At 44.0% G+C, this 27,985-nt stretch overlaps 1 protein-coding gene across 1 annotated transcript; it reads right to left on the bottom strand.

Moving 5' to 3' along the window:
- Window positions 1-13: 13 nt before the first annotated feature.
- On the bottom strand, window positions 14-27,930 carry CCDC80 (coiled-coil domain containing 80). The gene is made up of 8 exons (XM_077342008.1): window positions 27,456-27,930; window positions 25,147-26,984; window positions 17,945-18,101; window positions 14,666-14,802; window positions 12,063-12,211; window positions 6,091-6,194; window positions 3,236-3,316; window positions 14-2,994 (listed from the first exon to the last, which is right to left on the bottom strand). Exons 2-8 carry the CDS (start codon window positions 26,971-26,973, stop codon window positions 2,648-2,650), a joined length of 2,802 nt encoding a protein of 933 aa, XP_077198123.1. The 5' UTR covers window positions 26,974-26,984; window positions 27,456-27,930; the 3' UTR covers window positions 14-2,647.
- Window positions 27,931-27,985: the final 55 nt, after the last annotated feature.

Raw genomic sequence — 27,985 nt, 5'->3', positions numbered from 1 at the left:
TGGGACACATATCTAACAAATTTTGTTTTATTGAATGTTTAACTGCAAATAATACATTTTTTTAAAAAAAGCCTCCTTAGATATTCCTTTAAAAATCCAATGCACATATATACAAATATATTTTCATATTCTGAGTGGCTGCTCCATACAGAGGGTTCATAGATGTTCCCAACTTCTGTTCCATAATTTAGCCTTAAGTCAAAGGATCATAGCTGTTCAGGTTTTCAGGGTTTATCAGTGAGATTAACAGCTAATGCCTCTGTTTTAAGTGAGAGATGCTCCTGATAACAATAACTGGGCTTCTGCATTCTGAATCAGCTGCAGTTTCCAGGCTGTCTTCAAGGGCAGCCCAACATAGAGTGTGTTAATGAGTTTTTTATACTCCGCTTTTCACTATTCAAAGGAGTCTCAAAGTGGCTTACAATAACCTTCCTTTCCTCTCCCCACAACAGACATCCTGTGTCATAGTTGGTTGACTGAGAGAGCTCTGAGAACTGTAACTAGCTCAAGGTCACTCAGGTGGCTGCTCAAGGAGGAGTGGGGAATAACTGGGTTCTCTAGATTAGAGGCCAGTGCTCTTAACCACCACAACACACTGGCTTTCAAGTTACAAGATGGAAGCTAGGTCAGCTTAGTCTAAGAAAGGCTAGGGTTGGTGAATGAGATGCAGCTGGTAGAAGACACTCTTGGTTGTTACACCTATTGGCTTTTCAAACAGCAAGAGTGAGTCCATAAATTCCCCCAAACTCTTAATCTGCTCTGTAAATGTCCTCCATCTTCCACCAGTGGATCCAGCCCATATCATCCTTCTTTGAGGAAGAGCTGGACTAGAACCCTTTGTCCTGTACCAGCTAGTCCTTTATAGTCCAAATCAGATACTGATTTTCCAAGGGCTAGGTAGTAATTTCCCAAAGATGGTTCAGTTGATATAAAGGTAGAGTTTCATGAAGGAATTTATTATTAAATTTATTTATTAAAATACGTCTATACCATCAATATTTGCTCAAGCAAACCCAAGTCGGTTTACAAAACGGGAGAAAAACAGATGGCCCAGTTAAAACTCTAAAAGTGTAAATGTTGGCAGACTAAAATCAATAAACCTGTCACCATAAAGCCACAGCGACCAATTTATTTAAATTGCAAGTTGTCCTGCATGTCCAGCATTGCCAACTGTTAGTCCAGGTAGAGCCTGGAGTTCTCTCAGAATTAGAACTGATTTTGAGCCTACAGATATTAGTTCTTCTGGAGAAAGTGACAGATTTGGAATTTAAGCTTTTTGGTACCACAGTCGACTGATCTGCCTCCCCTCCCTAGCTGCTGCCTTACTCAAGCACCACTTCCAAATCTCCAGGCGTTCCCCAAGCTGGAGTTGGCAACTCTACATGTGACTATCTCACAGACCTCCACTAGAGCAGTGGTGGCCAAACTGGCTTTCCAGACGTCCATGGACTACAATTCCCATGAGCCCCATGGACATCCAGAGAGCCGCAATTTGGCCACTCCTGCACTAGAGGCAAATTTTCTCTGATTTCCAAGCCAGTGGAAGTTCTAGTAGAGTGGGCCATTTCTTCTGGAATTGAGAGCATAATCCATGTTGTTCTAGGGTCAATCTCATTCCCCAGGGATAGGATGAGTGAAGGTCAGGAAGAGAGTTATGAACTTCCTGACAAGATTGGTGTAAGGAGAAATGCTGTAGAAAGTGTGGATTTTTAGGGATTCTGCTCCAAGACAACTTTAAATTGTGAGTCTGATAACGTAGCTGGGATGTGGTTGAACCCTTCTGTTCTCACTAATCAACATTTCTGTTTTCAACATGTTTTTTTTTTTTGCAAATCTTTTGCATTTCTCAGCTCCCTTGGTGTTTTTTTTTAAGTTCACTAGGGCAAGAAGATGCTCGGGGATCAATTAAGTTCTTGTTAGCCATACTTATTTAGTCCCAGAGACAGGACCTTACCTGAGCTGAATGTTCTCCCCCCCCTTAAAGGGGAGGGGGATTTACAAGAGAAGAGCTCACAGCAAGATGATGCAATGTTTACGCTAGGAATCTATTTTGATAGGGTTTCAAGCCTTGAGCAATTTCAGCTTTTCGTACTGGAAACTCTTAAATTAAACCAGCAGACTATAAATCTGGTTGATTATAAAAGTCCTTTACGACAAATCCTGTAAGCATTCATTTTTCTAAAAGGATCTGTTCCATAGATGTTCTTCAAAAATAAAGTAAAACTGTAACAATCTGCTGTTCCTCTTCAGCAAAAATTCATACTTTCCAATAAATATTTCTCTCCCATAGGAGAGAAAAATTGTGTATGTCTACTGTACAGTTTGTACCCTGCCTACGGTACAGTGTCCATGGCTGGAGTGGGGTAGGGGGCGATATATACAGACATAGCACCAGACAATACCCTCAAATTACAAGGGCTTCAAAATATAGATGAGTCCATAAGGCATCAGCAATACTAGTTTGACTTATTTCACTTCATGGACATGCATGTTATAGAGAAGGCCAAAGTTCAATACTCATGCAGTCCTTAAAGAACAAGAAGAAACAGGCTGCTGTGAAAGGATTTGCACATATGGCCCCTTGTGCTTTGAACAGCTATGAAGATGCAAGCAGGGTGTGGTCAAAGGTTAAATAGTTTTTTTCTTTTCAGTAAGGGTATCCATGGTGGTAACTTTCATGGTGACGATAGTCATCTTGGTATCCTTCTTGGTAGCCTTGGTGATAACCATGGTATCCATACCCTGCATATTCATCTTCTGGGCATCGCATCCCAAGTGACTGCTGAATGGCCATTTCCTGTCGTCGAAGCTGCATAGAGTCAATCAGATCATAAACAATCACCATGGACCACATTGGAGAAGGGTACCAGGACTTGACATTTCCATCTTTTCCAACCAAGAGCATGGAGAAATATTCAGGGCTGATCTGGAAATAATTGCGAATGTCTTTCACCAAATGAGCAGGGAGATCTTCTCTGTCCACGCTGGAGCTCCCTGGGGAATGAATCAAAATATTTATTTATCCACTACTTCCTATTAGTCATAAGGTTAGCTCTCGTCATGCATCTCCTTTCCATGTTAACAGTTTTGGAATTATTCTAGTTGCAGCAGGATTTGTTTCCCTTTTATAGTCTTCTGCTATGGCTCTCTCCTATGGGATAACTCCCTCTTTTGAAAAACTAAATGACAGCAGCCTGCCATAACTAGCAGCTAAAGCCCGGGTGGAATTTCTCACCATTAATTGGGTACAGTTCCAGCATTCCGCCAACATCATCTCCAAGGCCTAACAGCTTGAGGACAGTGATGTGACGCAGACCTAGTGAGAGAGAAAAACAGAATCTTGCAAGGCTTTTCAAGTAAATAAAAATAAAAGTTGTTGGAATGCAAACAATAAATACATCTGGTACACGGGACTGGTACTTCAAGAGTGGGATTGAGTCAGATTGCCATCCTAGAAAGTAGGTCACAGATTTGGCATAGTGTGAGTTGTATGGCAAATGCGGAGACAGTTACCTTGCAAATGACTGCAAATGACTTAGAAACCCGCATCTTGATTCAGGCTATTCACAGAGAGTCAAGAGGAATACTGAGAATCATGCCTCAAGAACCTGCTGGTGTTTCTTAATAATCATAAGAGCTCAGAAACTAAACAGGGTCAGTCCTGGTTAAGATTTGGATGGGAACCACCATGGAAGTCCATGGTTGCTGCAAGGAGGCAAGTAATGGCCAACCACCTCTGTTCTTGTCTTGAATGCCCAGGGGTGGCCAAACGATGGCTCTCCAGGTGTCCACAGACTACAATTCTCATGGGAACTAAATGACAGCAGCCTGCCCTACAATTCTCATGGGAATTGTAGTCCACGGACATCTGGAGAGCCACAGTTTGGCCACCCCTGGGGTCATGAGAAGCTGGATGTAACTTGGGGGAACTTTCTACCACTATTTCTTAGTGATACGAATGACAGATGCAATGAAATGCTGAAAGCCCATGAAGGACCTATACAATTAAAGGCCATTAAAAATCTGTACACATTTTCCAAGGTTCTGAGCGGCTCACAAGGACAGCTCGAAACTTTATTCGATAATAACTGCTTCTACCAAAATATATTCAGCACAGATCTGTCCCCTCAGAATGCCTTAAAATGGGGGTCCTCAAGCTCTGCACATGGATGCTGATGAAACTCAGTTCTGTTATGTGGTTTGTTATGGGCTGTCACATTACAGGGCAGTGTGGAGTAGTGCTTAGAACAGAGGTGAACTCATTTATTATGAGGGCTGGATCTGACATAAATGTCATGACAGGCCGAGCCATGCATGCTATAAAGTGTAATGCCAGGTATTGGAGATATAAACTTTATGAAGGACACAGGCAAACCCAATTGATGGTATTAGTTTTTTACACAAAATACAAATCAAAGCAATTGATTCCAGTGAAACCAGTCGATATGCTGGGGAATCCACAAATGTATTCAAAATTACACAAGACTAGATTTTTTTTCCAAGGGAAAAAACAGAAGAGGAGGAGGAGGCATCTTACTCTCCTGTGCATATTAGTTAATTTTGTGTCTATAGCACTTTTAGGTGATGAGTCACATTCCTTGCAAGTAAATATGGGAGTTTATTAGCACCCCCCCCCCCAAGAAAACCTACCAAATCTCAGAAGCTGAGCGTGGCTACACTCCTTTCACTCTTGTTTCCTTTCTTTGGCCAGCCTATCTCTGAGGATCTTGAGGAGGCACACTGGACTCCCCCTTCAACTGCCCTATTCCCACAAACAACAACCCTGTGAGGTAGGTCAGGCATGACCCAGGCAGCAGGGTCCTGGATTCGGGGGGGGGGGGAGGGCTGAACTTGGCACACCCATTTGAACAAATGTGAAATTGGTTGTTGTGGCAATGCCAGTTACTTTGCTTCGTTCCACCCGCCAGTCCTCACTAAGCTGTGGAGGAGGTGGGAGGTGCCTTCTTTTCTTCTGTCTTGTCTGCCATTCTCCCCATACTATTTTACCTCAGCCTTACAGCTCTGCCCCCTAGCCATTTCCTTCCTATTTCTTGACAGCTTTGATTGCTCCCCCTAGTACCCTCCTGCCTTCCCTCCCTCACACCAGTTGCTTGCGGGCTGGATAAGAGCCCTGGATGGGCCAGTTCTGGCCTGCGGCCTTATGTTTGATACCCCTAGCTTAGAGTGTTAGACAAGGATCTGAAAGACACAGGTTTGAATCTCCAAATTGTCATGGATGCTTGCTTACTGACCTTGGGCCAGTCATTCTTTCTCAGCCTAATCTAACTCACAAGTTGTTGTGAGTATAAAAGGGGGTAGCAGATAATGATGTAAGACACTTTGGGTTTATTTGGGGTGTGTGTGGAAGGTAGGGTATAAACAAAGTGAATAGATGTTTGTCAACCTCTTAATAGTACTTATTAGCTCATTTAGATAGGCACTCTCCCACACCAGGACTGTGCATTGCTAATGGATGCAGGCACAGAAACTCTAAATCAGGGGATCCCTACTTAGTAACCATGGTGCCCACAAAGTGTTTTAGAAAGTGGTAAGGGCTAAGTTGGGGGTCTACCCACCAGGGCCTCTGACTTGCTGTGTAGATTAAAAGATACCCTGTTCAGCAGAGCTTCTGCCTGAAATGTTAGTTACTATTGCAGTTATATAAAACCTCACTCCCTGACAGTTTGCAGTTGGCTCTGCCTCCTGTGGCAGCCATTTTGTGACTAGCCCCTCCTCTGGAGGCAGTCATTTTGAGACTGTGCCCACTGCCCTGAGCCAGAATTCCAAAAGGTGTCTGTGGGCTTAAAGGGGTTGTTGCAGGTGTAAAAAAAAAAACATGGGGGGGGGGGAAAATGCAAACCTTGCATAAAGCATGCCAGTTAATTTGGTGTTCATGTGTAGGCTATAATGAGTGCCATAGTTCTCAGACCATGCCCAAGTAAACATCCTCTGAAATGAACGGGATTGCATTAGTAATGCAATCTAAAGGTTATGAATAGCTGGATGATCAGACCAGGCCTTCATGCTGAAGAATTTTGTTGAAGAGCAGCTAACAGCCAGAAAGCAAGGGAATGGTGTCTCATAACGTACCAAAATTGCAGGCTTGTCCCACAAGGGCAGAAACTTGCTGTGAATAGGCCCAGTCTTCATCACTGGGAGCAGATATAACTAGAAGTCTCCTCCTCCAACGAAATCTGTAATGAAAAGAGTATGGGCAAAGTGTAATTAAGATCCATGTGCAAAATGCTGTGGCTCAGGTCATACAGCCCATTTCTGACAACTTCCATTAATACAGAAAGGGCACAATTTCCACCACCAGGCCCTCCTCCCACTATAGGTCCTCAGTTTGCCTGCTATACTGCCCACAAGGGTTGGCTGATCCCCAGGAAGCTGTAGTGGGAAAGGGATGTAGGACAATCCTTGCCTGCAAGCCCTGTTCTGTTTGCAGATTTCATAGGATCCAAGTCTTAAAATCTGGGCAGACAATGTGATGTATATTTCTTTAAGAAAGATCATTCTTCTATCACACCTGGAATGTATTTAAGTAATCTCGCTTTCTGGTTGCTACTTGCCCTTGCTTCTTGAGCTCTGATGCTGCTTCTCTTGTTCAGCTTGTCATTATTATTAAACTTACATATGTTTGGGAGAAGACCTAAGCATCATTGTTGTGATCATAAGAGCCATTACAGACATGACAGAGAGTGCTGGAGTCATGTAGCAGAAACAGATAAAACACTGGGATGGGTAGAGCTCTTTGTGAAATAAGCCCCACCATGGGTGGTCTGGTTTTAGTGTTGAGAAACTGCCCCTACGGTCTTCAGCCAAAAACAAGCCTATTGATTGTGGCATAAACAGTTCTAAGTCAGACCCCCCCCCCCCCCCCCGTCAGATGGAGCTTTGTCATTTAGTAGGCTTCTACAGTGTGGTGTAGTGGTTAAGAGTGGCAGCCTCTTATCTGGAGAACTGGGTTTGATTCCCCACTCCTCCTCTACACGCAGCCAGCTGAGTGACTTTGGGCCTGTCAGCATTCTCTCAGAGCTTTCTCAGCTTCTCCTACCTCATAGGCTGTGGTGAGAGGAAGGGAAAGCAATTCTAAGCTGCTTTGAGACTCCTTCAAGTAGTGAAAAACGGGATACAAAAAGCCAGCTCTTCTTCTCTACAAAACAACCTACTTTGAAGTCTGAGAAAGTGGACTCAAGCGTGAGGGAGATGGAGTATCTTAATTGGTTTCTCAAAGGAACATGAAGAATCTCTTCCTATTTACTGCGTCTGCCTCTTACTTCCACTGACTTTGGATCATATCCTGTCCTGGCAAATTCCCCCATAGTTAAGCAATTGGTTAGGAAAGATCTGGGCACATATTGAATACAATTTCTCTCCCCCTCTCCCCTGAAATGAACATCTTGCCAATAAACTATCCATAAAGGCATCATAGCTAAAAATGTTTAAAGCAAAATATGAGTAAAAATCCTGAAACCACTGAACACGTTATAAAGTAGCCTAGTAGTAGATTTTATTTCAAATCACTCTAATTTTCTAAGCTATAATCTAATGTAAACTGCTATAAAAGTGCTCAGGACTGTGCTAAAGGTTCAGCCCAATCCACACCCACAATCCTATATATTTGAAGTGAGAATTTGTAAACTTACTTGCACATTATTGGTTCTAGTGGAATAAAATCAGCATACATTTACATTCTTCACCTGAGGCCATTTGTGAACATACGGAAGCAATAGCATTCACGTGCCTTAAAATGCCATTTTAGGTTTCAGTTTATCCCATTTTTGTAGCAAGACTTCCAAGTTTCTGTAGAGCAGCAGGGCTAATCTCAGTGAAATATACTTTTTCCACTTGAGCCTCCCCCCCACCCCCTATTAAGAGACCACCTTCAGCTGCCTTACTCAGGAAAGCGGGTGGGTAGGTGTGTGGGTGGGGTGACACGTTGTAGTAATGAGCTTAGATGGGTCATTTTATCCTTTCAAAATAATATTCCATTCTCATAGAGGTACCTAAGCTTAACTGGGTTTAGAGGAATGTACAGAGCTACACAGGAATTTTCATAGCAGGAAATGGTCTTTTAAAAGGCAGCAGATGTAACCAATTTGCTTCAACATTTCTGTTTACCTCTTGTTCTGAACCTATTCATTCCCTTTTTCTAATGAGGGACCAGTCGTTTCATCATGGAGGAACTGAGAGCCGATTCAGACTTTATGCTGTAGATATGCTTATGCCTCGTTCCTGACACATATCACGGGGGAAACTACTGTTTGTAAATGGGTCTGTAAGGACATGTACCTGGGAGCACAAAGAGGCAGGTAGTATATGTTATACACAGAACGCAGGATTCTGGATTGGTTTCCTTTCCTCTCTCTCCACAGAACTGTGTCAGGACTTCACCTTGGTGTTCATTTATTCACCATACTATTGCAGACCATGTATGGATCTGTTGGGATAGGGCGGGGGGCTCCAGGCATATCACACTGCCCATCTATTTTATTAGAGCACAAAGTTTTACAGACCCCCCGGGTATGGTTACTTCTCTGATACCCCCAGTGCCTCAGAATCCCATTCCTTCATCAATTCCTTCTCCGCCTTTTCCTGGGCTGCTCCTTGGAGGTCTCCCCCTGTTGGAGAATGGCCCTAGGACCAAAACCCTATCTCTTGCACTGAAGATGGGTGCAACCAATTCTGCTGGCAGCCCATCCATTCCTCCCTTGCCTGGACCCCAGCTGCTTGTGGAATTCTCATGGGCAGCCACACCCACACACACATGCAAACATGTCCGGCATCAGAGCTGCTGCCTCACTCAGGGTGACATGGCCCAGCCCACCACCTTCATGGCACTTGCGATGGTGCAGCTGCATCTGATCTCAATGTGTAAATAGACATGGAGTCATGTGGGTCACTTCATCTCTAGCTCAGCCTCCTCCCATGCCCTTGTGACTGGTGCTTTCTCTTCTCCCCTTTGCTGGATTCACTGCCTGCATCATTGGTCTGCCAGTGATGTAGGTGGACACCCTATGGACTTGGCAGGCCTTTTAGGCACAGTGGTACTTCACACGGTCCTGTAATGAGGGCAGGAGCCCAACACAGAGATCCCATTCTCAGATATAGTGTGCACCAGCCTGATGCTCCCATCTTCTTACCAGTTTTAACAATGAAACACACTAAAGGAATGGCTGTAGGAACAGAATCTTAAGACCCGGAGAATCTTAAGCCCAAAGAAAGGCCCGTTGTTTCCCATAAAGCAAATTAGTTGAAAATTATGTATAAGTGGCTCATAGGCATGAGGCTGGCTATAAGTAGGAATTCATCCTACTTATAATTTATCACTTCTCAGCCTCGGTGACATAATGGGAGCAAGCCGGCATGGAATATGAGACAACCTGGAAAGCTCCTTCATAGAAGAACCCCATTGGTCACACTGTGTACACTTTCCTTGCATCCAACTACCTTATAGCTGAAATACAGGGTGTGGAATCAGGCCACATTCTTCAGTCTGGGAATGAGTGGGTCGAGGGGCACTGTGGAGTGCTGCTGACCGGGAAAGAACTGGGAGTGCCCTTCCTCTCCTCCTCCACTGTCAAACCTGGCAGATCATTGGCTGGTTTGAAACAAAACCCCAAGCACAGACGTTTGAATCCTGGGAATAGAGTCTGTGGTCCAAGGTAAGTCCAGACAACACTATTGCCCTTGTTAAATTTACTGTGGCTTTTTAAATGGAGACAAATTAGAGTTGTGCCCTTACTGAGTCTGGAGGATTCTCAGCGTTGTTTAGCTGTTCCCTTTGCTGGGGCTTCAGCTTACAAATTATGAACAATCAACATCATTACTTTGAATGCTTTGCCCAAAGGAGCAATGACTGAGAAATGATGCTGCTTCCTGCTGTTTCATTCAAGGGTGCGAGGTAATTATAGCAAACAAATTAGTGCTGCCAGCATTCAGAGACAAGGGAGGGCCTTCTATTAAACAAAATCCACTTTGCATGGGGGGTGGGAATTATGTCTGGTGACATTCCCATTTATAGATATTCTGTTTGTGTAGTCCTTCCAGTTTCTGCCTTTATTGGAATTATCTGAAGGCAAACAACATTGTGTGGTTTCCCCTTCCTCTGGAAGGATACAGACTTTTCACTGTCTTGGATATAAATGTGTTTTCCAATTATAGCTGTTCCTAGTGATCTAAAGTGGCTCAATGCCCAACAAGAGCAAAACTGTCCTAGAAATTTGAGGAAGCTCTAGTTCAAAAAGGCCACTTAGAATTTACAGAATGTACTTGGATATGCAGAGAAAGCCATATAATTGGACAGAATGAGGGCGGTCTCACATTTACGATTTTGTTTTACAGGAACAGATTAATGCAGGGGTAGTCAAACTGCGGCCCTCCAGATGTCCATGGACTACAATTCCCAGGAGCCCCTGCCAGCGACTGCTGGCAGGGGCTCCTGGGAATTGTAGTCCATGGACATCTGGAGGGCCGCAGTTTGACTACCCCTGCATTAATGTCTCAGTTAAAACAATAGTAACTGCATCTGGTAGGAGTCATCGACAAATTGTCCTGTTCTGGTTATGCATTTCTTGTGGCTTGCTTGTTGCTTCCTGATCGTTCTCAACACCCTGGTCATTTTCATGGCAATTCATGCTAACAATGGACTGGCTCAAAAAATGCTTGCATATTATTCAATATTTTATAATTCAAGCCTACTTCACCCAAGCAGCAGCCGAGGGGACGGGGCAGTCAGCATTTAACTGCAAGTACAAAACTGGCTGGTTGAAAATTTGCATGTGATGAACATGCAATGCTAGCGTGTCAGTAAAAGAGCTGCTGTTGTTGTTGCCATTATGTACACACAGCCTTCTGCTATGTACAATATCTATTCTGGGAAGCTAATCCATTGGTAGTATTAAGGAACAGAACAACGCCATATCTGATACTGATGATTTAAGTTGAAATAAATTGGAGAAATAAGGGACTGCCAAAATGTAATGTGAGGTTCCAGTACCAGAAGATATTCAAGCCACTTATCTACTGCTTCTGAAGGGAGCTCAGACTGCCTCAGGCTCCTCTGAGTCTTAACCCCATCTGGACATTCACACCCCCATTCCGGGTGATTTGTGCTCCTCAAGGTTTTTTTCGTGGGAAAGTCTAGGCAGTTGCCCAGAGTAAGCCTGCACTCAACAAGTATGAAATTTACATAACTAAGAAAAAATAATAGGAACTCTGGCATAGAATCCTAGAGTTGGAAGGGGCCATACAGCCAATCTAGTCCAACCTCCTCCTCAGTGCTGGATCAGCCTGAAGCATCCTTGACATGTGTTCATCCAGCTGCTGCTTGAAGACTTCCAGTAAGGAGGGGGGTGTTCACCACCTACCTAAGCCAAATCCACTGCTGAACTACTCTTACTGTTAAAAATGTTTTCTTAATATCTAGCTGGTATGGTTCCATCTGTAATTTAAGCCCATTATTGTGAGTCCTATCTTTTGCTGCCAAGAGAAACAGCTCCTTGCCCTCCTCTAAATGACAGCCTTTCAAATATTTAAAAAGAGAAATAATTTCCCCCTTCAACCTCCTCTTTTCCAGCTTGACCGTTCCTAAGTCCCTCAGCCTTTCCTCATGGGGCTTAGTCTTCAGGCCCCTGGTCATCTTTGTTGCTCTCTCCTCTGCCCCTCCTCCATTCTGTCCACATCCTTTTTGAAGCGAGTCCTCCAAAACTGCACATAATACTCCAGTCGTGGCCTGACCGATACAGCGTAGAGCATGACTATGATATCTTCTAATTTGGACTGCAGCAGCCTTTTTTTGCTGCTACTTTATATTGACTGCCCTTATTCAACTTACAGTTACACCCGTACCCCAAGATTCTGTTCATACACTGCTACCTAGAAGTCTATCCCCCATCCTGTATGCTTGCTTTCATTTGTATTACTCAGATACAGAACTCTATGCCTATCCTCCCAACTGGATGTCATTAGCAAACTGAATGAGTAGACCCAGAACCAAGCCCTGTGGCACCTCACTGGATATCTCCTTCCAATCACAGCTCAACACTTTCAGGAAATACCTGGACAAAAAGTTCTCCAGGGATTGTTTCTTGTCATCTTTGCAGACGATGCCTTCTCGTTTCTGCTTTTCCATATCTTTGATACGAGACTGGAAAGTATCAATCAAATCAAACACTGACTTCATTGCTATGGGCACTTCATAATATTGCTGCAAAAGGAAAGGATAAGAATGGGTTGAATGGGTTGAACCACAAGTTCCTTGGCATCTGTATTTCCATTTCAACTTAAGCATGAATTGGGAACTAGTCCTGGTAGATTCAGACCGCTGATCTATAGGTGCTTCCATCAATGGTACTTCCCAAGCGCTGATCTTCTGATAATTCATGCAGATTAAAAAGTCACAAAGAACCTGGGGCTTTTGCCAAAAATAGCAGCCATGTGAGAGATTCCCCTCCCTTTCCATAATGACTAGTAGAATTTACATACACCAGATGTTACACAATATTCCTGCTTTTTGGCTATCCCACGACCACCTAACATGCTTCATGAAAATTAAGACATCACAGAATCATCCCATTAAAAGATTCATTATTTGTTTATGTTTGTTTTATAACAACTTATGGCATCTTCATAATTTTTAAAAATATATATAATTTACATATATAATGTAAATTTATGCAATGTTCCATGTAAACCGCCCAGAGCCGTAAAGAATGGGTGGTATAAAAATCCAGATAGATAGATAGATAAAGGTATCCCCTGTGCAAGCACCGAGTCATGTCTGACCCTTGGCGTGACGCCCTCCAGCGTTTTCATGGCAGACTCAATACGGGGTGGTTTGCCAGTGCCTTCCCCAGTCATTACCGTTTACCCCCCAGCAAGCTGGGTACTCATTTTACCGACCTCGGAAGGATGGAAGGCTGAGTCAACCTTGAGCCGGCTGCTGGGATTGAACTCCCAACCTCATGGGCAGAGCTTTCAGACGGCTGCCTTACCACTCTGCGCCACAAAAGGCTCATAGATAGATAGATAGATAGATAGATAGATAGATAGATAGATAGATAGATAGATAGATAGATAGATAGATAGATAGATAGATAGATATAAAGTTTTTCAAGTTTTGATTCTCTGAAGCAGTCATTCACAACCTTTTTTTGGACAAGGCCCTTTTAGGAGCTCTTTTCAGCTTCCAGGGCTCCCTGCAACAGGCTGGCAACCTACACCATGTGCCAGGCTAAAAAGGTGAACCAACAATACTCGATGTACCTTGTCTTCCATATCTGTGTGAGACAGATTTCAGAACATTTGACCAAGAGAAGCATGTGCATTCTTTTTTTTTCTTGAATGCATCAATGCACATACAAACGGATTACATGATTTATTTTTCTTTTCTTTGACAATGGCCAAACTTTCTAGCAATTAATGACATGACAGATGAATTGGTTCAGTTACCAGAGCCCCGCATAAACCCCCTGGGCTCCCCTTCTCACATTTTTCAATCTGTGGCCCCTTTCAAATGTTCCAGGGGCCCCCAGGGGAGTCCTGTGGCCCTCATTGAGAATGGCTGCTTCAAAAGATCATCAAACATAAGACAAAGCAGCATAACACTTTATCTGCCTATTGGTTTTCTTTGGGGTTCCAAAAGAATTCTGGAATGTTTTCTGAAAATTCATATGACTGTAATGACCAAAATTGACCAAAAACATAATTGACTTCCCAGATTACATGTTGCCAATGTTACTGTTATTAGTCATCAGCAGTTACAAAAAGGGGAATTACTGAACAGTTACAGAACTAAGCCAGAGAGTATGTTTTAGTCCCCATTATTATTACTTAGATCAGGAGTAGTCAAACTGCGGCCCTCCAAATGTCCATGGACTACAATTCCCATGAGCCCCTGCCAGACATCTGGAGGGCCGCAGTTTGACTACCCCTGATTTAGATCTACACAATGCAACAGAGCTAATGGAAAGCAACTATCCAACCCCCCCTCCTTTCTGCTGCAACCTGCCATGCTTTCTGAAAGCATTCCTCCAGGAGTTACTTGAGGAGTTACCTTCTCTCCCTCCCCCAAACAGTAGGGAGGTGAAATGGCTGATTCTCTATTGGTACATTGTTTTTCTTGTAAGCCAGGCTAAGCAGGAATCCACAGATGCAACACAGAAATACGATAAACAAATAACATAAAATGTGTGCAATGGGGGGGGGATCTGCAGTGGGCCTGGAGAATTAGTGAAAATCATTTTTTCCCCTTTCCATGGGTGGAAGAGGAAGAGGAAAATATATTTATAACCCAAGCCTTAAAAATGTCTGAGCCATGGCCACATGATAGGACAGATCTCAGGAAGAGTTTTATCTTAACAGAAACAAGATATCTGAATGCACATTTATGTTGCTAAAGATGCAACTGAAAATGCCTTCAGTCTTTCTTGTAGGGTCTTTCTTGGGTATAAGTGAAACCGTAACCCGATGTAACCCGAGGTGCAGTCCTTACTATTAGAAACCTTAGGATTGGTCTCAAAAGCTGACAGCTTCAATGCTACTTACTTTTTCAACTACTAGCACAATTTTAGTTCTGCTCTGCATCTAGCCCTCCTTTCTGCACATGCCCATATCGTGTTGTTCATTATTCCAATGCTTTTTCTAAGTTAAATCTCCCTACCTTGGCCCTCATGTCTGTATCTGTCAGAACCATGAAGAAGTCATTGTATGTCATTCCATATTCCCTTCTCAGCTCATTGATGAGATGCTGGTCCACCAGGTCTTCATCCTCTATCACTTTCATAGGCTTCTCATTGTCTTCGGGCGAAAAAACACATAAGGGTAAGTGCTGAGAAACAAGATTAAAACCAGAGCAACTTCATAAACAGACATCAGAGAGCTATTCTTCTGAACCTAAAGTCCAGATGGAAGTAATAAGAACTCTCCTGAACCAAGATAGGTCATGCAGAATTTAAATCAGCATAACACTAATCAGAGGTATGTAACACCGGGTCTCTCATTTTCCTTTCCTGACTGATTGGCTTCAGTGATTGTGATTATAACGACACTTTAAAGACCACATATCACTAAGAGCCAGATCATATAAATCACTTTAAGGCTTCTACTAAGAAGCATATTAATGTATTAATCAATGTTACTCATTAAAGCTACTAACCAATTCAAAAAGCCCACCAGCAATGATGGGGATCACTGTGTGAAAAAAGATGTGAAATTCTACAATATATTAAACCCCATCTGTTCTCTAATTAATGTTGATATTGGTACACTTTAAAGTAATCAGAATCATGTATGTGTAGTTGTTTCTGCTTACACTGCACAGCACTGCACTAAAGCTATTGCCCATGAATGAGCTTGGAGGGAACTGTTTATTTTAACAAGGAATCATCATGACTTACTCCTAATAATTCTCACACAGATTTTTTAAAAGAATCCCGATAGTGTAATTCTCTGCAGAGTAACATCCAAAGAAGACTTCAAAGGGCATAAACAAATGTTAGAAAACTCATCTGTTTCAGAAAAGCCCTACCAGCCTGATTTCATCTTCTTACATCAACATACTGAATTCTCAGCATGGCCAAATACGTGGATACTTAAATCCCGAGACAGGAATAATGAAGAGAGAAAGCAGATCTTTCTATAAACCTTGAAAAGCCCCGTTTGCAGAAATATTTGAAACCTTTCCAGAAATTCACAAATCAAACCAGAAACTGATATGAATCAGGAAGCTGGTTCACAAACCAAACCGATTCATATTGGTCATGACCCCTGCTTTCTGCTCCTCATGGCTTTTTGTGGGAAAGCCATTAAAACCTCTGCTATCTTCTCCCTGCCACTTTCTGCTCCATGTGAAAAACAGCTGAGTTGTGAGGAGTAGAAAACAGGAATTTTAATGGCTCAGAGCCATTTAAATCCCTGCTTTCTACTCCTTACCATTCAGCTTTTTTGTGAAGAGCAGAAAGCAGGGGGTTAAATAGCTTCAAGTTTAAACTTACTTTCTGCTCTTTACAATTTGTGAAAGTTCATGGCAGGTCTTCAGTTTGCAATTTGGGTCTTAAAATTTGTGAAAGTTCATGACAGGTCTTCAGTTTGCAAACCGTGAACCAGCCAAAATTAATCATGAAACAAAAAACAATGCTGTGTAGTGATTAGAGTTTCAGAGTGGAATACAGAAAACCTAGGTTCAAATTCCCACTCTGCTGTGGAAGCTCACTGGGCCAGTCAAACACTCTTATCCTAACTATTTTACAGAGCTGCTGTGAGGATAAAATGGAAGAGAATTCTGTAAGCTGCTTCGGGTCCTCATTGTGGAGAAATGCAGGAAAAATATGAAGTAAATAAAAATCAGTATAGTTGAAGACAGGGCCAGATAAAGGAAGGGTCACTGGTGGGAAGAAGAAAAAGAAGCAGCAGCAGGGAAAGATATATGGGAGTGTTGCCAGGAGGAGGGAAAGAGCAAATAGTGCAGGAAAGGGGATACAGTAGAAGAGGAGGTACCCTTCACAAGTCCTTGTGAGTTCCTTACTGCACAGCAGGGCCCAGTGGCTGTCTGGACCAGAGTTGTCCTGGGAAGAGATTGCCCAGATTGAAGGAAGGAGGGAAAAATGAAAAAAAGGATAGCAGATAAAGGCAGAGAAGGGATCCGGTGGCCTTTATACACATATAATTGATAGGCTAGGTAGAGGTAAGTAGCTTTACTGAGGGGTACAATGAACATGCGATTTTCAGGAAATTTTTGAAGGGTCCATGAAAACACCCCAGAGCATCAACATGCAAAAATGATAAAGTTGACAGAATGCCAACAGTTGCTGCTTTGACAATGCTTGTGGTGGACTAACAACAAAAATGACTTCGTTTTTTTAAAATATATACCTTTCTGTCCATTAAAGGCTAGCACCCAGCCAGAGGATAAGGTTCTAAGTGGATCCATAGCTTTATCCAATTAGCATCTTTGGATGCCACCGTGGTCTATCGGCTGTGTTCTGGATTTGGGTAAAGGCAGCAAAGTGAGGTGGGGGACTGATGGTAGCTCTAAAGGATTCTGGAGAGTCAGTGTGGTGTAGTGGTTATAGGGACAGACTAACTAATCCCCACCCTGTCATAGAAGCTCACCTGAGAATGAAGTTTGAGCCTAATGGTACCTATAAGACCAACAAAACTTAATTCTGCATATTAGCTTTTATGACCTTGGGCCAGTCACACACTCTTCACCTACCTTCCTCACAGGGCTGTTGTTATGTTAAAATGGAAGAGGAGAGCCTGCGGTATGTCAAGAGAAGTAGGGCATAAATGAAGTAAATAAATAAGAAAGGCAAATAAGAGTGAAACTATGGAAAAACAGTTTGTAGAGGAAGCAGCTTTGCTTCATTCTGTACAATTGCTTAGATTTAGCTTACCACCTAAAAAGCTGACAGTTTAAGGATAGCCACACCCCATGCTTAGTTCAAATTTCTAATTGCTTCCCTTAAATACTGATTGGGATGGTCCTGGATGTGAAAGTGAGAAACGCGGCTCAATCACTCAGTAGTTGACATAATCTAGTCCATTTTTGTGTGTGTTCACAATTAACTGCCCACTGCCAAATGCAAAATAAGCCCAACTTTCATCACAGAAGTATAATCACTCCATTACACAAAGATCTGGGGATATGAGGAGTTTCTAGCCCTGAACCAAGAGACCTTTAACCCCCAGGGTGACCCAGTCACACTTCTCTGCTTTCTGCTGTTCAACCAGCTTAATAAACAAGCTCACGGATACTCCATAAATTCGACCATGTTGCCTTGGAAAAGTAAACTGAAGAAATACCAGAGACAGCTATGCAAATACAAAGGGGGAAAAATGAACCATGTTACCACAACAAAGAAACTTTCAAGTTTTGACCCTAGTTACATGGTTCCCTGTCCCAAAAAGGAAAGAAAAGGCTTTATTAAAAAAAATTAACCTAGCTGGAAGTGGTCAATCTTCATGCGGCTATGGTTCATGGTGCCAAAGATGGTGATGACTGAGATTTTTCTAGTTGCCATTTTGCAAAAGCTCTCCAGGTATTCATCTCTCTGCTGAATGTACATGTTGTTGTCAGCCTTCGGAGTTGTGATCAGCTAGCAGACGACAAGATAACAAGTCTTCAGTCATTTGAATAAAGTATTAGTAACAGAACAATTAACAAATCTCTCTCTCTCTCTCTCTCTCTCTCTCTGTCACTCACTCACACACACACACACATATGAAGGCTGGCCTATATGATACATCAGTCACTGGAACTAGCATTCCCCCAAAGCATTTTCCAGCTCTGCCCCATAACATTTAGTAGACATACAGCTCTCACTGAACCACTTGGATTCAATAGAACAAAGCCTGAATCCAGTGACACCTTTTAGACCAACAAAGTTTAATTCTGTGCACTGATGGCATTTGATGAAATATGCATGCACACAAAAGCTTATAGCCAGAATTAAATTTTGTCGGCCTTAAAGGTGCCACTGGACTCAAATTGTTTTGTATTGCTTCAGATCAACACCTGAAACATCCTGGATCTAAGTTCCTGTTGTATGTGCAAAAGGCATTCTACCTGCGTGTGTGCATGTTTGTGTGTGTGGGGAATCCCATGCGTTCCCAACACCTACTCTGAATAGTACCTGTGTGGGAATGGGATCAGTGGCTAGCCCCACTCAACCAATAGTGCCTTCTGCTTTGCTCATGTCATGTTTTGCATGCAAACCAGAGTGAGTTTCCACCCCGGTTCTGGATCACCAGGGGCTAACACTGGGATATGGAAACTCAACAAGGCCAATCCCCAAGGCAAACACAATATGTATTTCAGATCACAGATTTCCTGTGCAAGGGTTAACAATCATGTGAGGCTCTGAGAACTACAAGAACTACAAACAGAACTAGAGTGTCTTGCTGGGAGTAGAACAGCGAGAGCAGTAGAGCCCTGTTCCTTTCAGAGAACCATTAATCCAAGGGTAAGGGGAATAAGGCCCATGGTCCATATCCTACCAGGCAAGTTTTTTCCCCCCACAGTCCCACTTTGCCATTGGGTGGCAACTTATCACAGGCAGCAGTCTCAAAGGAAAACAACCAGTGGTTAGCCTTTTCCTAGCAACTTTTTGAAACAATATAAAAGTCATTTCTCACATAGCAACAAACAAAGTATTCGTATACTATTTATATAGAGCTGAACGAGAGCATGGCACTCTGACAGTAATCTGTCTGTTGGTTGCAGTGCACAGAGGCATGAGGCAAGGCCAGTGTTGGAATGAGATCTGTGACATCCATTCAGTTACCACTTGTAAAAGCTCTAAGAAAACACCATGATCAAGCAGCTAAGCAGAGGTCCAAAAAGGTGGTCAGTTGCACAGAGTCCAAGAATTATGCAAGGACAGAACATACAGAGAGAAGAAACAGGCAGCTTAAATCTTATCTGAGACAAGGTAATCTTGAGAAGTCTATAAAGAGTCAATCGGAGGAGTAAAAGGAAACAACTGCATACCATTTTGTGACACCGTAATACTGCCTTTAAAAAGACACACACTTTCATGCTGTCCTTCATTTCCTAGGGTTGTGACACAGAAGCTTCTGTTTAGAGGTCTGTAGTATAGAGTTCCAGTCATAAGACTGTGAATGCTTCATAAACACTGTTGTTAGCAAGAATATAATATAACATTCACTGCTCACCCAGGTAGCAGACCAAGAAAGCATGTGGACAATGCAACTGTGATAGCTATCTGCATAGCATTCTAACAGTTTCACTGGTACTATGAAATGTAAGTATATTATAAGCAATTTTTTATAATCCAAAATGATCCTTTCTGTAGCTATTTATACGGCCAGTCATTTGATAGTTGGCAATCAGCTAATGATCCTTGACGATTTGTGGCATTACAGTCCCTAGAATCTGTAACGTGTCCCACCTGCCTGGCTAGGGCAGAAAGTAAAAGTAGCTTGTAGTATGACTATGAGCCAAAGAATGAAGACAGATTGAATTTGTATCTTGCTGGAAAAGGCTGGCTAAACTCTTGGAAGCAAACTTCAAAGATAATAGGTAACTAGGTTAATTTTACTGGACGTTAGGCACTGCCTGCATGGGTCAGAACTTCTCTTCTGCTTAGCTTGCACACTTGTACATAAATGGTACATTACAAAAGGAACAGAACCTCTTGTGGTGCAGTGTGGTAAGTGGCAGAAATGCTGTCGGAAGCTGTCTGTCCATGAGGTTGGGAGTTTGATCCCAGCAGCCGGCTCAAGGTTGACTCAGCCTTCCATCCTTCCAAGGTCACTAAAATGAGTACCCAGCTTGCTGGGGGAGTAAAATGGTAATGATGGGGGAAGGCACTGGCAAGGCCACCCCATATTGAGTCTGCCATGAAAACGCTGGAGGGCGTTACACTCCAAGGGTCAGACATGACTCGGTGCTTGCACAGGGGATACCTTTACCTTTACCTTACAAAAGGAACATAACTCTCTTGTGAAGGCTTGCCTCCTTAAGACAGCCCAGTATCTACTGAGGCTGTGGCTCCGCAGCAGTCAGCCACTCACCAAGACATATTTGGCTGGTCTGTTCTTACCAGGAACAGCAGATTATCCTAGTCTTGTTTCATACAGGCTACCAGGACAATTGCTCATGCCTTGCTGTGAGAAGTCATGAGAAAGCCACACTCCACTGCCTTTCCCTCTCCTTCCAACACCTTTGACAGAAACCTTCTCTAAGGCCTGGGACAATCTTCGGGCTGTTCTGAGGGGTAATTGGAGGAGGGAGGGGAACATGACTCTCTGGGAGCGCCTTTTAACCTCCACTGGTGCTGGCAAGATTAAAAGCAGCCCTCAAGAGTTCTGCTTCACTCCCCTCATCGTGAAGGACGGCAGGCTGGGCACAGGACACTGGAAGGCATCTTGAACAGTGAGCTCCCCAGAATCTGGAGGTAGGCCTCATCCCAAGGAAACCGACTGGTTCAGAACTTCCTTACGCCCAGGAATGTGTAGGGTAAAACATCCATTGCCCTTACCAGTGTCTGCTTATTTTAAATTGATGGCATTCCTTTCCTGCCCTATTCCCAAAGAGCTCCGGACAGGAGTTGTAATGGTTATCTTTTTTGAAATTCATAACTCTGTAAAGTAAATTGAGCTCTAAGGTGAAATACTGCCATTAAAAAAAAAGCAGAGTTTTAAAAAAATCATAAGGGTTTAATTTTAGTATACATTACGTTTACAGCGTCAGCAAAGCCTGGGTGTGAATGAAAGGTTACACGAGAGCCAGTCTGTATTCCACCACCACCGAGCAGCAAACGAAAACAAGGCAATAATGTGAAATGGACTGGCCTGAAGCAAAACCACAAGGACAAGCAGCAGGTGGCAAGTTCAGCTCAGCAGCAGTGAATCCAGATTTAGAACTAGTCTGTATATTAAATTTGCTGCCCCTCCTCTTGCGCCATTAGCAACAGCTTGATCTGCAAATATTACCCAATTATAAACATTATTATATCTCAACATCAAAAATGCTTAGGAAAAAAAACAACAGCTGATTCTCGAAAAAAATCACATGTCATTAAAGACACAGGAGAAATTTCCCCCCTGTCGGCAAGTTTTTCTCTGGATTGGTCAAAACATCACCAGTTACCATAATGAGAATCCCTCTGCTGGCTAGCGATACTTTGAATTTAAATTAAAACCAGAACCTTAAAATTTGCCTCCTGCCATATGGCAAAATCAAAGGAGGAAGCATGCGAAGGGTTGGAATAGATGACCCAGCTGGTCCCTTCCAACACTGTTATTCTATGATGTTATTGATACATCATGATAAAGTTTTCTGCCCAGTCTTAAACATATGCAGGTTTAAAACAAGCTTTATCAAGGGTTTTTTTTGTGAAACCCTGGATTTTCTCGACGGCCTCGGAAGTGTTTTGCCGAAATATATTAATTTGAATCCATGAATGTAATATTTTTTTACAGATCAATAGGGCAGGATCTAAAGCATGTTTTGGAGGATCAGAATCAAGCTGTAGGCTCATGCAGTCCCTCATCCACATCTCTCACATATATCACAGCTTTCCTTTCAATTTCCTGTTTTGTGCTAATGATAGTTTGCTACGGCATCTGAGTCAGCATACTTTGTTTAATGTTTTCCCTTCAAAACCAGAATCTGAAAACATATTCAAGTCAGGATTTCTAATTCTGGTTTGGAGGGAAAGCCTTAACCACAGTTTGCTCATTCAGATGGCACAGCAAATTATAGAAACAGAAAACTGGGGGGAAAAAGTCACATAGGAGTAGTAAGTAGGGAAGGAGGAGAGAGACTGTGAGACCACCATTTGTTTTAGGGTGGCCAACCTCCAGATAGGGCCTGGGGATCTCCTGGAATTGCAACTGATCGACATAAGTCAGTTATCCCAGGGAAAATGGCTGCTTGGAGAGCGGAATCTATGGCGTTTATCATTGCCTATATCAGTGCCTGGTAACCAGTAGAAAGGCTGTGGGCAGGGAGAAGAGGTGGGTGTGATGACTGCGACATATAACTTCGGTTAAAAAACTGGAAGTAGCATAGGTAGCTCTAGGAATTGCTAGAATGTCTATGGTCCCCCCCTCCCCCGGGTATTTCTAGCACTACCCTGTGCCACTTGCAGTTTCTTACCAAAAATGATGTGATGCTGTAGCCAGCAGCCAATTTGGAAGATGGAAGGGGGCAGGGGATCTCCCACCTAGACCAGGGGCTTGGCAACCCTGATGGCATTATATCCCACTAACTCCTCTCCTCTCCCCAAATCCCACCTTCTGTGGGCTCCTCCCCAAATCTCTAGTAATCTCACAGCTGAAGTTGGCAATTCTTATTCAGGCTTCAGGATGTTTCTTTATCATGGCCCTACCATGCTCGCCATCCTGTTCCACTGTGAACTTTTACCCCTCTTATACCCTCTGGCTTTACACATATATTTGTATCCACCTGCTCAATGAACATTTTGCATCTTTCCTGCTGCACCAAATGAAGATGAAGTTATGTCTGATCTTGAGCGATCCAGGTAGCTTTCCTATGACAACAAGCCATCCCAAGATTCCCCCTTCCCTTCATTTAGTTACAGTAATCAAGATCCAAACAAGTTCCCTGATCAGACAGGTAAGCAGAGCACAGAATGCTGAAAGGTAGAAGGAAAATCATGATGCAGAATTAAAAAGGAATTATTTCCCAAATAAAATGGGTCATGCACTAAATTATGGCTTCCTTGTCTGTACGCCTTGTGAAAATGTAAACATTAATTCTGCACTTTAGAAGCATGTCTATATGTTTTCCCTACATGGAGACAACCCTGTGCGAGAAGAAACATAACCTGTAAAGTGGGACTGAATTGTCACAACATGCCTTCAAGAGGAATTCCATCGGCCAACAAGAACATCCGAGCAAATCATTTTCAAGAAGAGCTTGCTAATACATGCAGTTCATCTTCAGATGAAATGCCAGACTGCTGCTTTTGAGTGTTACAAGCTCACCATGATTTGATGATATTCAGTTTAATAGTAAAGTAATTCTATACACCTTATCAACAATATTAAAAGGCCTATGTTTGCAAATACATATGTTCATGCCAAGGAAGAATGCCAAAAACAGTTGGGCTGATTCCAAAATGTAGAAGTCATCAACACTGCTATGAAACAGATGTTCACTGGAAGAGCATACTGGGAGTTAGTACAGTGACAAGACAGCCGTGGGCTCCAATTTGCTGAACATGCAGAATCCTCACTTGAACTTTTAAAATTTGTTGCCTTGGATTAATGAGTTACAGATTCGGCCATCTATGGATTCCTATTGGCTAAGAAAAGCCATAGTTTTCTGACAATTTATGGAAACTTTATAGAAGAAGAAGAAGAAGTCATTACATTATTAGATCACATATTTTCTGGAGCAGGGGGAGTCAAACTGTGGTCCTCTAGATGTCCATGGACTACAATTCCCATGGGAATTCTCATGTGAATTGTAGTCCATGGACATCTGGAGGGGCGCAGTTTGACTCCCCCTGTATGCCAGAGACCAGTCTAAAAGTCATAAAGGTATTAATGCTGAACTATATTCTAGGTTCTGCACATTGCCTTCCCATCCTATGCTACCAAGAACACATAGCCAGAGACAGTGTTGTTCCCTACTGCTCATGAGAGAATGGCTCACCTGAACCTCAAGCAAATTGCGATTTAATATACCTGACACCTGGGAACATGACCTGCTTAGGGTTACAACCTGGAGTTCTCCCAAAATTACAACTGATCTCCACACTACAGACATCAATCCATCAGGAGTTAATGGCAGCTGCAGATGGTGGACTCTGTGGCATCACAGTCCCATTAAGCTCCCTCACCTTTCCAAAAGCCTCACTGCCCAGGCACCACTTCCTTGTCTCCTCACATTTTGCAATTTGACTGACAGTCTTCAAGCAACAGCTGGACAGATACTTCTCATGGATGCTTTAGACTGATCCTGCACTGAGCAGGGGGTTGGACTAGATGGCCTGGATGGTTTCTTCCAACTCTATGATTCTATGAGTTAGATGTGGGGACCCTACCCCTGCAGTGAGGAGGGAAATAAGGCAAAATAACCCTCACCTTGCTCCAGCATCAGGGGAGGTCTTCTTTGGCTTCCCCAACCAAGAGTGACCCCATGATATCTTCGCAGAGGACTACTGAGAAAGGGAAGGCGAATAATGCTCCATCCATTTCCAAACCACACAATCCAACTGCTTGTGCAGAGACCAGGAACTGTACATTCACCCCGATAATTACATTACATCAAGAGGCCATCGCTTTGCCAGGATCCTATGTAGCATCATGCTTAGCATATTGGCCAGTTCAGCTCTCAGCATGCCATCATCCATGAACATGGGAAGTCTAACTAGGTACATGGCAAAAGACATCTATAAGAGGAAGACAAGATAGCAACAGAGCTTGCTCACTCAGTGGCATCTATTTTCCCTTAAGGGAAAAACTGTTGCAGTCAGAGCAAAAGAAAGAAAGTAGGGTAAAAGGTGTCTGCAAGAAGCTGAGCTGCCAAGTAGAGTAACTGTTTTGCTTGGTATCATTGGGGATGAGTTATGTAAAAGCGGGAAGGGGGCGGGGTTATTCAGACACTGACCTTATGCAATGAACGTTCACGAACACGGTACTTACCAGGACTCGTCTTTTGCCTTCAAAGAAATCCAAAAGGTTTGTTACAGTTTTCCTAGAGGTCAGTGTGAACGTCTTGGCATTGGGTTTCATGATCCCCCCATTCTCAGCTTTGCTTCCCTTCTTATTCTTCTTGTTGCGCTCTTTCTCTTGTTTATTCTTCTTGTCCGCTTTGTCCTTCTTGGCCTGTTTCTCGCTTTTCTTGTCAGCTCTTTCTTTCTTCTTCTTTTCAGATTTATCTAAGCGCTCGTGTTTCGTTAGATCTTTCCCCTTCTTCGGTGGTGTATTTCTCGCTGCAACCTCTTCCTCTAAACGGGGAACTGAAGCCTGGCCTGGCTCGTATTTATCCTCATATTCGTTGCTCAGGATTTTGTCTTGGGCTTTCTTTTTAGGTGGCTTGCTTTTAGCAGGCTTGTGCTGCCCACCTGTCACACTGGGGTCCCTACTGTTATAGTCTTTCCTGTCTGTGCGGTTGTCTCTGTATCTGCCCGCACTGGACCTCGTGTAGTGCTGAGAGGGGTTTGTTGGAGTCTCTGTGTAGGTGTCATAAAGAGTGGCTTTGCTGGGTCTCCTAGTAGTTGTCACCTGTCTCTGTGTGTGGCCATGTTTTTCTCTGCGGTTCTCTTTCCACGGAGGGGAGTTGAAATCCTCCATAACTGTTGCCTGGGGAGTGGTTGCCTCAGGTGCTGTGGGAAGCAGTGTGTGTGATTTTGTGGTCCAAGTGCGTTGCGTAGTAGGGAGAGTCGTAGTGGTGGTTGTAAGCCTGCTAGCCGTTGTCACTACCCTGCTGACTGGTCTTGAGGTTATTGCTGTGGGGACAGGGATGGCAGCTCTACTGGTAGGGAGAGGACGGGGAGGCACTGTGGCTGTTAAAACTTTCTTCACCGTTTTCAGCTTTGTTGGCAGAAAACTGCTTTTTCTTGGCTCTTCTTTCCGTGCTGAAGACTGGACATGCCCAGTACTTGGTGTAGTTCTTGCATTGCCACCTTCTTCAACCACCTGGCCCTCCACTCCGGCTGCTTTGCATTTCTGGATGAATCCTTTTTGCCTCATCTTCTCAATTTTCCTAATAGGGCTCTGGTCGATGATTTCATAGATGGCCTCCAGCCTTACCGGGTAGGGGTACCTTTCCTCCACTTGCAATGTCTTCTTCAGAAGAGCCATGCCAAATTTTCCTTTCTCTAGCTTCACAAAATTCATGAGCTTAGGAACCAGGCTTGGATCTAGTGGCTGCTCCATAATTTTCCCTTCAGTGGTTATCTTCCTGACTTTCCCTCCCTCTTCGCCTTCCTCATGAAACAAGATAATCTGCTGGACATGCCTCTCGGCCAGTTCACAATAGACATCATTCTTCAAGAGACTCATCATGAGACGGTAATAACCATCAGAGGCATGAGGAGTGGAGATGATCCAGACTCTGTTCTTTCCAGCAAAGCTGGCCAAAATATTGGGAGAACTGGACCCGGATGGGAAACGCACCGTGCGTGAGGCACCTTCATCCTTAATCATTTCTGGCCGAGGCCTCTGCCGTACTCTAGCCCCAACAGGCTTCACCTGGGCACGAGCGTCATCTTCCAAGGGAACTGCTTGCGTGATTTTGGGCTCCAAAGAGTCTCTTTTGACAAGGGGACGTTGTGGAAACCTCAGTAATCTATGGGGCACCTTGGTTCTCTTAGGCTGTGAGGCTGGCCTGCTGTCAGTCCTGTAGGTCAGAGGCACCTTCCTGACTCCGTGGCTCCTTCTCTCTGCTTGCCGCAAGGGCTTTTGAGAACCACACACCAGCCATGCAGTCCACAACACAAGTAAGCTCACAAAGGGTGTCCAGTTCATTGTGGGACTGACTTTGAAAGGAAAAAGGGGAGGAAGGAATGTTAAAGACCACTCTGAATATTCATCCAGACTTCAGGCGGGCGACTCGCTCATTTTTTTTTCTCCCACCCCCCTCCAGAGAGCCTGCCAAAACTCTCTTGGAAATACTTTAAGTGCCTTTTGGCTTTCTGTCATTTTTCCACCTGATCAGAACCCTCCAAATTTGCCGCCACTTCTTCTCCTTTGATGTGGGAACAGTTACTGTCAGTGATGAGGAAGATGAACTTCAGATTGGGGTTTGGACTAATTTAAACGGGGTGGGGGTGGGACGATGCCCTCAATTTAGAAAAAAATGACAGAGGTGATCACCAAGGGGTCATTGGGATCTGTCCATACACAAAAACCCACGGGGGCTCTGCAACCCTCAGCGGTAACCCCACCCCCCAGACACACACACACACATCCCGGAGTTGCCCTCAGGGCAAAGGGACGTCCACACTTACCCTTTGGCAAAGTTCCCCTCCCAGAAGTGGGTCTCTTCCCCCCACGGAGCAAGTCCTCCTTCAGACGGAGCAGTTGGCCATGGAGCTCTGCGGCAGGCGGCTCGGCCGTCGTTCGTGCTGCAAAACAAGACTCCGGGGGATGTCCGGTTACGGCTCCCCTCCTCACGCCCCCCGCCGCCCCCCTACTTTCTGTTACCAAGCCGGGCGCGGCCACAGGGAATTTCCTAGGGGGGCCCTTCGCCGCTCCCCATCTAGCCGCTGCCCTGCCTGTCCTCCGGGGCGGCCGCGGCGGGACGCATCGGGGTCCTTCTTTCAAAGTTCCATGCGCCTCCTCAGCGGAGCGGGGCGCCTTTGTCTCGAGAGAGCCCCAGCATCCAGCCTCAGAGGTTTCCCAGGCAGGAGTCAAGCTCGCCCAGTGGAAGGCTGCGGAGAGGGCTTCTCCTCCTCACCTTGCTTTCCCTTTCTGCTCTCTCCCCCTCCCGCCCCCTCCCTTCCCTTCTCCCTCGTCCCCCCTCCCCTGCCCTCCCCTG

Source organism: Paroedura picta, chromosome 6, assembly GCF_049243985.1.
Source record: "Paroedura picta isolate Pp20150507F chromosome 6, Ppicta_v3.0, whole genome shotgun sequence".
In the NCBI taxonomy this organism is placed as follows: domain Eukaryota; kingdom Metazoa; phylum Chordata; class Lepidosauria; order Squamata; family Gekkonidae; genus Paroedura; species Paroedura picta.
This window is presented reverse-complemented; position numbering and strand designations above follow the sequence as displayed.